The 12349-nt window shown below is 31.0% G+C and overlaps 1 protein-coding gene across 1 annotated transcript; it reads right to left on the bottom strand.

Moving 5' to 3' along the window:
* Positions 1–2787: 2787 nt before the first annotated feature.
* LOC120202607 (zinc finger protein CONSTANS-LIKE 7-like) lies at positions 2788–4869 on the bottom strand. The gene is made up of 4 exons (XM_039203017.1): positions 4114–4869; positions 3251–3436; positions 3023–3151; positions 2788–2915 (listed from the first exon to the last, which is right to left on the bottom strand). Exons 1-4 carry the CDS (start codon positions 4654–4656, stop codon positions 2811–2813), a joined length of 963 nt encoding a protein of 320 aa, XP_039058948.1. The 5' UTR covers positions 4657–4869; the 3' UTR covers positions 2788–2810.
* Positions 4870–12349: the final 7480 nt, after the last annotated feature.

Below are 12349 nucleotides of genomic sequence, written 5' to 3'. Positions count from 1 at the left end.
TTATCAAACAATAACCAAAGACCTTGATGATGAAGACACTCTGGAATATTGAAAATTATCACTGTAATGCAACTTTTCCCAACAGATCTTCTCACCTGACTCGCCATCTAAAGGAAATAAAAGGGAAGGAGAATGAAATTTTTGAAAAACGCCTACATTTTTAGAGAGAAGGGGGAGCTTCTCTCACTAGATTCCCAGATAGAAGGTAATCTATGACCTAAGAAGGATTATTTTTTCATTAATTATATATCAAACAATAACCCTAGAGATATGTAGAAATAGAATTTAATATATATCAATGCAAATGTGATATGTCCAAAAAAATGATTGTGTTTACAAAAATAAATGTAATAATTTCGCCTTGGGTATTATCATTATTGTCACTCATTGCTTGGAAGTAGTAAAATATTTTTTGACCAACAAAGGGTATAAAAACATTTAGACCAAATGTTCCCCATTATTAATTTTAATAACAATCAAAGCATATAGCCCTTAAAAAAGGCCTGCTAATATAGGTTTGAACATATTCCAATGGGGGATTTCCCTTTGTGGTAACCAATCACTAGTAAATTCATTTTTCAATGTTAATTTAGTAAGTAAAGTTTGCAAGTTGCCCAACAAGTTGTGTTGATTTTGATTGAAGTTGGTAAAATAGTAAATCCCTTTATTTGTGGTTTAATTCTTAAATATTTTATAAAATTTCAAACACGATATCTATCAATATTGAGTACAATAATCAGATATATATATATATATATATATATATATATTTACCTTTAAGGCGAGAAATTAGGTTCAAATTTCAAAAATCTCATTAGTAGGAGTAGTAACAACAAATCTTAAGCATGAACCGTCAAATTATCATAAAAGAGATTATAATATGATCTAGTAATAGGGGAGAAACTAAAAAAAAAATTACATGCGACCAAAATTAAATTATAAAATTTTGAAAGGTCAACATATAATTCCATCATTGTTTTAGCTTAAAATTATGCAACTTTTTCTTTATTATGATTAAATTGAAATCTATCATTTAAAGGCTGAAATGTAATTTTATTGTTGTTTTAACTTTAAAACCTTGAAATGTAAAGGGACTTAAAAGGAAATTTGCCCATTTAGGGGCTTGCAACCTCTATCCGCCCCTGTCTGGTAATTTTGAATATATTTTTCACCAACGGTCCTTTAATCTTTGTTCCTTTGCTCATATTATATATTCAAAGTAATAGATGCAATTCAACAGGTACGGTTGCTCGACATGATCATAATATAATATTATTTGAACTTTTTCAAAGTGTAATTTGATTACTAGCACTAATGAACTGACAACCTCCCAATTAATTATGTTATTCGTGTTCACAAATGAATATTAATATAATATTTAAAATATATCATTTATAAAAAGGGGGTAAATTACACTATTAGTCACTAAACTATTAAATTTATAAAAATTAATAAATAGTTATTTTATTCTCAAACGAAGCAAAGAATTTATTAATTTAATTTTATAAAAATTAATAAATAATTTTTTTTATTTTCAAAGAAAGTGAAAAATAATCCTAATTGCTGTTCAATTCTATTCACAATTTAAGTTAAATATTAATTTGAATAGAAATTTAACAATTGTTTAGCTTGGTGTAGTGATTAAATATCATACCTTCCTTAAAAGAGCCATATATTCGAGGGTAAAGTATACAAATGGTGCCCCAGTTATAGGGTGTTGTTTTGTTGAGTCTTACGACTATTAAAAGTTACAAAATGGTCCCTTGATTATAAGACGCTACTATGTTGAGTTCTCTTACTATTAAAAGTTACAAAATGATCAATCAACTATTTATATATATTCCAAACTTATCCTTTTACGTTAAAAAATTAATGACTCTTTAAGTTAGACATTAACCTGTTGACTGAGATATGATAAAATTTGATCCCATAACCATTTGAGTTGTATTTTATGGATTGATTTTCCGTTTACATTATATCGTCGAGACATTGCTTGAAACATTATGTCGTTGAGCCAGTATTTGAAAGCAACAACCAACAGCGGTATCAATAGACATCGTTAAAATATGATTTTATCATATCCAAGTCAACATGTTAACGTCTCGTTCATACGGACGTCAATTTCTTAATCGAAAAGGATGAGTTTGAAACATATGAATAGTCGGGTGACCATTTTATAATTTTTAATAGTCAGAAGATAAAAAAAGTAACATCTAATAGTTAAGTGATCATTTTATAACTTTTTAATAGTCATAGACTCAACAATGCAGAGCCCTATAGTCGGAGACCATTTGGTACTTTACCCTAGATTCAAATGCTTTCAATGGTTAAATTCTTAATTTTATATAATTTGAGGTGGCGTATAATTCAAATTAAATACAATTTTTGATAAAGAAAACATTGAGCAAGACTTGTAGCAAAATCAAATAGTGAAGAGGTTTTGCCTTGTCTCTAAGATTCCACCGTGGAATTTCGTCTCTCTAATGGCTAGGTTTATACTTGAAAAGAACGAGTCCATTGATGAATACATCAAACATCATTATTTGATAAAATTAGGCTACAAAGATTCCAAAGCTAATGATTACAGCAGCAGCCACCACTTAAATTGTTCCATTACCTCTTTTTGTTGTTCTTTTTTCTCCTTATTTATGACCCCAAAATCATAAACTTCATTGTTTAATCTTATATTTTATATATTTTATTCTTCATTTTACTCAAAATATTTATATTTAATATTGATATCTAACATTTAAATTCGAATCCAAGTAACATAGATTCGAAAAACTAAACTATGCAAGGAAATGATCCACTTAGAAGTAGCCATGTTTAAATTGAAACTGAAATTGGCTGTCCAAACTGTTCATAAGAGTTCCTCTAGTACCCATTTCTTCATCGTCAACCTCATGCAACATCACCTACATTACAAAAATCAGTGCATTAAAAAAATGATCAAATTCTTCAATATATTTAGATGAATAACATATTAAATCAGTTATAGTTTGTTCGACGATATAATAAGTACCCATAGGTTATCTTCGCCTTCATCTCTAGTTGAACATGTAGGTTGGGGACTCTCTATGGTTTCATCGTTCCGTGCGAATCTGCCACGGATTCGTGGACGGGTGTCGGCTAGTGTTTTCCGGCATGCATACTTGTACCAACAAAACAATGATTTCGAACATGAATAAATGTAGTAAATCTCACGAAATTCATCCCTTTGATTTAAACAAAACACAAAAAGTTAAGAAACCTTGATTGTTTTGTTGAAGTTCCTTTGACTTCGCTTTGCTTTGTACTTTAAGATCTTCTCTTGTCTCTCTTCAGCGTTGTAACGCCCCACTTTAAACGGCGATTCCTCCATTGATGAGTTAATGGAGTCTTCCATTGTTGATGGGGTCGAAATTGACCTTTGGGTGTTATGAACGTTTCTCATACTCTTTAAAAAAAAAGACAGGGCAGTTATACAAATTTAGAGTCGAATATTAGAGAATTTTTTTATAAATCATGTTTATCATGTTATTTATATGATGTTCATTTTATTCAAATTTAATGGGTTTCGACCTGAACTAATCATGTTGTATTTTTTTATTTTGAAAATTTGAGTTGATGTTGAGTCTTTTTTTAAGATGTGTTTGAGTCTTTTCGAGTTTGAGTTTAGAGTGAAAAATCTAACTCAACTCGATCTAATATTATAATTTTTTTTTATATTTATAGATAATCACAATAATCCTCCTTTCTATTTTATTTATTTTTAATTAGATCATTATTTGACTTAATAAAAATAAATTATATATATATATATATATATGTATATATTTAAGTCGAGTAAGACGACGACGGATAAGAGTTTTAAACTAAAATATCATGTAGGACTTTAGGTCGGATGAATATCATCCTAAACTTAGGTCAAGTCGAATACAAGGAGTGAATTTTAATTTTTGAATAAGATTTGAGTGGATAACTTTTTTTAACCCAACCGGACTTATTTTCATTCCTAATTTATCTAGGATCCCAGCCAGTAAAAACCATTCACCTATTTCTTTTACTGAAAAAAATATTGAGATTGGTGATTTTTAATGGTTGCAATTTCTAAATCAAAGAGATGAAACAAACCTCTAAATCGCCGGTGCTCGACACCTTCCTCATCTGACTAATGAAAAAGCTGTTCTCCGGCAAGCTCAAGGCTTGGCCATGGAAACTGTGCGATTCCATGAGGGATTCAAAAGGTCTGAATAAAAAACTAGACTTCCCTTCAAAACTGTTGCTACTAAAGCTTCTTTGCAAGAACTTCCCGCCATTGTTATGAGCATCAGCGTAAGCAGAATCGAAATCCACTATAGATTCTTCGTTTTTAACTTCCAAATTCCCGTACCCATTCTCCGTATTATAACCAAAACACAGAGACGGAAACTGGGTAGTTTGACAAAGACTGAGATTTTCAAGCTGATGCGAAGGAAGCAAATCAGCAAACACTTGGTCTGCACAATCGGATTCAACAACTGTGTTTTCCTGAATATTATAACCACTCGATGAATCGCAGAAAGAAGAGAAAGGCAGATCAAACAGTGACTGATAATCAATCGTATCAGTGGAAACCACTTCTGGAACACAACGATTGAAGGAAGAATCATCAGAAACAGAAAGATTGTAAGACATTTGAGTGAAACTGGAATTGAACAAGAGATCTTTGTTCGTTTCTTTCTTTAACGGTTGAATAGCATGGAAGAACGGGACAAAGATCTTCGACCTTCGGACGACACAGAGATATATAGTCTCGAGTGTGGACAAATAGAGTACAATTTACAACTATGATTAGCTAAAATATTTGGACTTTGAAACACTTTAATTGTGGAATTAGATGCCGAGTTTTATTTTTCTGTCATCTTTAAATGACAATTTGAGATAAAGTCAGTTGCAGAAAAAGGAAACCGTTGAGTGGACCGCTTACAGCACTTGACCAGGGAAAACCTTTTCAATACTCTTTTGAACCCATAGTTTCTGATAATATATTCTTGTTTGATAATTCAAATTTAAATAATATTATTTAAAAATTAAATGTGAATTTATTCAATAAAAAACAATATATATTACGTGAGATTATAATTAGAACAACAACAAAAATTCATTAAAAGATCTAATTGGATTAATAGAATATTGTTTTTTCCTCGAAATTCTGAGTTTGAGCAATTGTATATATTGTATCTATAGAGTATGTATTGTCAATGACTAAGAAAAATCATAGATTAAAAAATTAATTATAAATAAAAAAATATCTTATTATTTATAGATAAAAGTAAGAAAGTACACTGAACACAAATTAATTGCAACAAAGTGTAAATGTTGAAAAATTATAGTGACTAATCACGATTGTATTTTCATTTAAAGAATGTCAATTGTGATATTCCAGTTATGCTTATTTTAATGAGATATATTAATTTTCATCGTTAGTTAATTTATCGTATATTTATAATTACAATCGATCACACATATATTTTTTATATTGTACATGTTCTTTAATTAAGATCTGAAATTATTTTATTAATATTTTTGAATTTATAAAATAATAGATGTTGTAAAATAAAGGAGAGATATGGGAGAGAAAATAGAGATAGATGTATATATATTTTTTTATATTTTGATTAGTACATGAACCCCGTATGTACGTATGTATGTATGTATATATGTACGTACGTACGTATATATGTATGTATGTATGTATGCACGTATGTATGTATGTTTGTACGTACGTACGTACGTACATACGTATGTATGTATGTATGTATGTACATATGTATGTATGTATGTACATATGTATGTATGTATGTATATATGTACATATGTATATATATACGTATGTACATATGTATGTATGTATGTATATACATATGTACGTATGTACGTATATATGTATGTATGTACGTATGTATATATGTACGTATGTACGTATGTACGTAGGTACGTAGGTACGTAGGTACGTAGGTACGTAGGTACGTAGGTACGTAGGTATGTATGTATGTATGTATGTATGTATGTATGTATGTATGTATGTATGTATGTATGTATGTATGTATGTATGTATGTATGTATGTATGTATGTATGTATGTATGTATGTATGTATGTATGTATGTATGTATGTATGTATGTATGTATGTATGTATGTATGTATGTATGTATGTATGTATGTATGTATGTATGTATGTATGTATGTATGTATGTATGTATGTATGTATAAGGGTGAGGAATGTTCTCTAATAAATAGGCTTAAATGCACCATTGCCCCTAAAGTATATCATTTTTACCGAGTTATCCTTTAAAATATTTTTTGGGACGTTTTACCCCCTAAAATTTAAATCGTTACTCTGTTTACCCCCAAATCGTTAACTCTGTTAAAAAAATACTCTGGTGGCCAATCAAAATACATCATGTCACCTCTCAATTTTAAATTTATTTTATTTGAATAAATAAAAATTATTTAAAAAATAAAATAAAGATATGTCAAAAATGTCCCTCTTTTCTCAACCTTCACCGTTAGCACCATCCTCTTTTCCCAGCCAAAATCCATCGATAATAACAGCTTCCATCACCATATCCCTGGCAGGGCCGTGGCAGGGTTTTTGGGGGTCCTGTACAAATTCGTATAAAGGGCCCCCTATTTTCTAGATATATTCGATTTTGGGGCAATAATAGTGGCGTTTTCTTGGCAAACGCCGTAATAAATCCATCTATAATGGCGTTTTATCAATAAAGTCGCAATAATAGTGGCGTTTTTTTAAAAAAAAAACGTCGCAATAGGTCCATCTATAGTGGCATTTATTGGTAAAACGCCACTATATATTTTTTTGGGCCCTATTTTTTGGGGGGCCTACGCGGTCCCGCAATTTGCGCCCCCCAGCCACGGCCCTGATCCCTGGTTAGTTACTTCATAAGCTTTGTCACCACCATTCTCATCGACACTACCACTTCCAGCAGTCGATTTGTTTCAATTTGCAGCGAAGAAACCCAAAAAGTGTTGAATTTCGTCGCTTCCATCACTATATCCCTTATAGGTAACTTTATAAGCTTTTTACATATTGACGAACCTATGTTGATGCTGCTGAGGACTGAATGAAATCGTTTATTTTTTGTTTTGCAGTAACGGGTAGAGCATTGGCAGAGGGAAGTAATTCGGTTGCTAGGATGCATCGGAAGTGGAAGAGAAAACCAGTCTTGAAGATGCCAAAGAAACATTTATCGAAAAAGGAAACAATAAAAAAAGCATTACAAAAGAGGAACTAGAAGATGATTGATTGCCATTGAAGCAAATAATCGAACATGTTCTTGGCGTCATTGAGGGTTATGAATCTTCTTGTGACGTTTTTGTGACATGGAAGCTTCACCAAAAAACCACATTAACTAATAGGAGTAATAATAACATCCACGTAATATATTCATAACACTCCTCTTTGGATTCCCATTATCTAATTGTGCCTCGTTAAAACTTTACTAGGAAAAATCCAGCGGGACAAAAACATAGTGAAAGAAAATAGTACATAATTATACGCTTAACATGCTGCCTCACTACAAACCTTACATGGAAACCCAGAGGGAAAACCCAAGGTTAAGGGAAAAAAGTACAACGTGTATTTACTCCCCCTAATGGCTACATCACTTAAGATCTTTAAGGTGACACATTCTAATGTAGTGTACTAACTTCTGAAACACAAATATAGGAAATGCCTTAGTGAATAAATCTGTCAAATTCTCACATGATCTGATCTGATTAACTTTTATCTCTTTAAGCTTCTGAATGTCATGAGTGAATAAAAATTTAGGTACAATGTGTTTTGTTCTATCACCTTTTATGTACCCTCTTTTGAGTTATTCAATGCATGTTGCATTATCTTCAAACAAGACAATAACAACTTCTTTTTCATATGATAAACCATAGTTATTCTGTATGTGCTGAATTATAGATCTTAGGCATACATATTCACGACTAGCTTTATGGATTGCTAAGATTTATGCATGATTAGAAGAAGTTGTTACAATCGTTTGCTTTATGGAGCGCCAAGAGATTGTTGTACCACCATATGTAAAAACATATACAGTTTGTGATTTACCATTATGAAGATTTGCCATAAATTTTGCATCTGCAAAACCAATCAATGTTGTTTTGGATTTATTATGGAAAAACATATCCATATTTTTTGTGCCTTGGAGATAATGAAATACTTGATTAACTCCAATCCAATGTTTTCAAGTTGGGCATGAGAAAAAACTTACCAACAAATTTACATAAAATGATATATCAGGTCGGGTATGACTAGCAGGAACATTAATGCCCCAATTGCATTGTGGTGTGATACTTTGGGACCAAGAAAAACTTCATCATCTTCCCGAGGACGGAAAAGCTTTTTACTAGGTTCAAGTGCTCTTACAACCATTGGGGTACTCATTGGATGTGTCTTATCCATATAAAATCACTTTAGCACTTTTTCTATATACGTTGATTGATGCACAAGGATTCTATCTTTTAGGTGCTTAATTTGTAACCCCAAACAAAATTTCATTTTTCCAAGATCTTTCATCCCGAATTATTTCTTCAAACAATCAACTGTAGTTTAAATCTCTTCAGGAGTTTCAATGATATTTAAATCATCAACATATACTGCAATAATAATGTATCCAATTCTAGACTTCTTAATAAAAATGCATGGGCAAAATGGATCATTCTTATAACCATTTTTTAACAAAAACTCGCTTAGGCGATTATACCACATGAGTTCGGATTGTTTCAGTCTATAGAGGGATATATTCAAGTTGATTGAATAATGTTCTCAAGATCCTGAATTAACTGCTTCTGGCAGTTTAAATACCTTAGGGAGTTTCATGTAAATGTTAGTATCTAGTGGGACATACAAATAAGATGTTATTATATCCATTAGACGTAAATATAACATTTCTATTATAGTCAGACTTATCAAAAACCTAAATGTAGTTATATCCAACACAGGAGAATATGTCTCCTCATAATCAATTCCAAGTCTTTGTGAGAATTATTGTACAACCAAACGTGTTTTATATCTCACAATTTCTCCTTTTTCATTTCTTTTACGCACACAGACCCATTTTTATCCCACTGGTTTCACACCTGCAGATGTACAAATTATTGGTCCAAACATTTCTCTTTTCTCCATCGATTTAAATTTAGTGTCAATTGCTTCTTTCCATTTTGACCAATAATCTCTTTGTCTACATTCATCAATTGATTTTGGTTCATGATCCTTTTTGTCATCTAGTGCTACATTGCATGCAAAAACATCATCGACGATGATTTAATTTTGGTTTCATTTAATACCGAACATGACATACTCAATAGAGATCTCTTCATTTTCAGGTACTTGAGTTTCTTCTGAAATTATTTTCCCAGTCATGTCTAAAATCTCTTTTGGAGATCTTGGTAAATCCATTGTTTTCTCAATTTGACCATCATTCTTATTGTTCCTTTTCTTTCTGAGGATTCTTATCTTTGGAACCAATTAGTCTACCATGCTTCATATGTGCATTATACTCATTAGCAACTATAATTTTTCCTTCTAGGATGTCAAGTGTTATTGGGACATTCAGAGCTGGTATATATGACTTAGTCATTCTCTTTGGGTCAATAAATGCGTCTGGCAATTCATTAGCTAAACTTTGTAAATGAATAATCTTTTGAACTTCTAATTCATATTGCTTAGTACGAGGATCAAGATGAGACAATGATATTTTTTTCTAATTAATTTCCTTTACCAATTGTTTGATTTCTCCCTCTAATGTTGGAAAAACTGACTCGTCAAAAAGACAAATCATAAAACAAGCAGTAAATAAATTCCCAAAAGATGGTTCTAGATATTTAATTATCGATGGGGATTCAAATACAATATACACATTCAACCTTCTCTGAGGGCCTATCTTAATTATGTATGGTGGAGCTATTGGAATATATACGTCACATCCAAAAATTATTAGATGGGATATATTTGGTTCCTGACCATGAACCATTTGTAATAGGGAGATTTTATTATAACTTGTTGGCATGATGTGAATTAATGTCGCCGCATGTAAAATTGCATACCCCAAATAATGATTGAGAGTTTATACTTTATGAGTAATGGTCTTGCTATCAATTGAAGTCGCTTAATTAAAGATTCTGCAAGACTATTCTGTGTATGAACATGAGCTACAAGATGTTCAACACTTATTCCAATGGACATGCAATAGCCATTAAAAGACTGAGAAATAAATTCTTCAGAATTGTCAAGATGAATTGTCTTAATAGCAAAATCTGGAAAATGAGCGTGCAATCGAATCAATTGAGTAAGTAACCTCGCAAATGCCAGTTTGCGAGTTGATAATGAAGATACATGAGACCATCTAGTTGATGCATAGATTAAAACCATAAAATATCTAAATGGTTCACATGGGGGATGTATAGGTCCATATACATCCCCTTGAATTTATTCCAGAAAAGTAATTGATTCATAATTTATCTTAGTAAGTGATGGCCTAATTATCAACTTGCCTAGTGAACATGTGACACATGAAAAATTATTTTGAAGAATCTGTTGGCTCTTCAATGAATGTCCAAATGAACTTTCGATTATTTTTTGCATCATAATTGAACTGGGATGGCCTAACCAGTCATGCCAAACAATAAATTTATCAGTAAATTTATCAGTAGATAATGTAGGCAACTTATAAAGAACTTGTTTATTGCCTTGAGTAATTCTCATAATTTGAAGAAATTCATGATTTCCTTCACTTATAATCTCAATATGATATCTATTTTGACGAATATATTTAAAACTCAATAAATTTCTTTGAGACTTAGGGGAATATAATGCATCAATGATTTCAAACTGTGTTCCCCTTGGCAATATTATATTTTCTCTTCCGGAGCCTTCCACAATGTTTGTACTACCATATATAATGCTTACATTTCCTTCTTTTATTATTAAGTGAGAAAAATATCTTTTATCTTTGAGTATGGTGTGAATAGTTGCAAGTCTACTAGGTATAAATATTCATCATTCAATGCTAATTGCCTTTGAGAGGTATTCATAATTTTCTTCAAAGAAGAAAAAAATTGTCACAAAAACAATTATAATGTCTAAAACATATATCCAAATACAAATAGTAAAAATATCTGACGATAAAATGTCTCATAAAAGTAATAATAAATTGTCCCTCAAAACATAAAACATAGCAATAAAGTTCATAAATTATAACCTATATAATTAAAAATAAACATAAGTTGATAGAGTTTAGTACAATCAATGAAAATTTGTGGACTTAATTATTTCCTTCAAGAGTAAAATAAAAATTAGTCTCTACTTTCATACACAAGATTTGTCTCTACTTTCTTTCCTTTCTATTTTAGTGACTGCTGATAAAGATCAATTAGGTATTTTTTAGTACGACATAGACATGACCAATGACATTTTCCTCCACAACGATAGCATTTATTGGTTACATTGTTTTCCTTTTCTTTCTCATACTTGCTTTCATCTTTACGATCCCACTTCCGATGGGAATATAAGTTTCTAAGATGACCACCTTGACCATAGCTATATCCATGTCCTTGTCCGCGACTATGACTGTAATATCCTCAACCCGTATTCGACCCGAATACGAGTCCGAGGTGTCATATTGACTTTTCAAAACATTTACTTGTATAAAATAGTGAGTAATTTAAAACTTTTATAACATATATCTTATTCAAAACGTTTACAAAACTATTCAGAGCTTATACAATATATTCTTTTGAATATATGCCAACTAGAACTTTATATATTAAAATACATATTATTCACCTCTCTTCTGATCTGACCTTCAGTAAGGAGAACTGATTTGTCTTGTTCCACATTGCTCTTTACTCTTCTTGAAACCTACGTGTAAATCACTTACATGCTAAGTCTATGACTTAGTGAGGCAATAAACATATAATGTTAACTATAACTTGTAATCATGCATGAACAATTACTGCTATCACATCATACACAAACATATATCCATTCATATATCAAATCCACACATGCATATAATTATCTTCTTCCATATCATTATCATATTATTACCATTCATATTTCTATTCTCTTGTTTATATGATCTATTATTTTCATATCATATATCTTAATAATCACTAACACCCATATATCATATCATATAATTCATATCACAAAGCGCGCACACACACACACACATATATATATATATCACATACATTGTATTCAATGTTATCTTTTATTAGCCCATGTACACCTGTGAGAACTGTAGATATGTGAGTCTATTGAGGTTGTGCACTATGTTGTCAACACAGCTCGTAAG

Source organism: Hibiscus syriacus, unplaced genomic scaffold, assembly GCF_006381635.1.
Source record: "Hibiscus syriacus cultivar Baekdansim isolate YM2019G1 unplaced genomic scaffold, ASM638163v2 tig00008957_pilon, whole genome shotgun sequence".
Classification (NCBI taxonomy): domain Eukaryota; kingdom Viridiplantae; phylum Streptophyta; class Magnoliopsida; order Malvales; family Malvaceae; genus Hibiscus; species Hibiscus syriacus.
The sequence above is the reverse complement of the archived record's forward strand: the minus strand, read 5'-3'. Positions and strand labels throughout refer to the sequence as shown.

What these genes read in the sequence shown, in the direction of transcription:
- LOC120202607 (XM_039203017.1), bottom strand. Translation starts at nt 4,656, where the DNA reads ATGTCTTACAATCTTTCTGTTTCTGATGATTCTTCCTTCAATCGTTGT. An exon ending in ACTTCAACAAAACAATCAAG is followed by an intron (nt 3,152 to 3,250) that starts GTTTCTTAACTT and finishes TGTTGGTACAAG; the next exon opens with TATGCATGCCGGAAAACACT. An exon ending in AAGGCGAAGATAACCTATGG is followed by an intron (nt 2,916 to 3,022) that starts GTACTTATTATA and finishes TTTGTAATGTAG; the next exon opens with GTGATGTTGCATGAGGTTGA.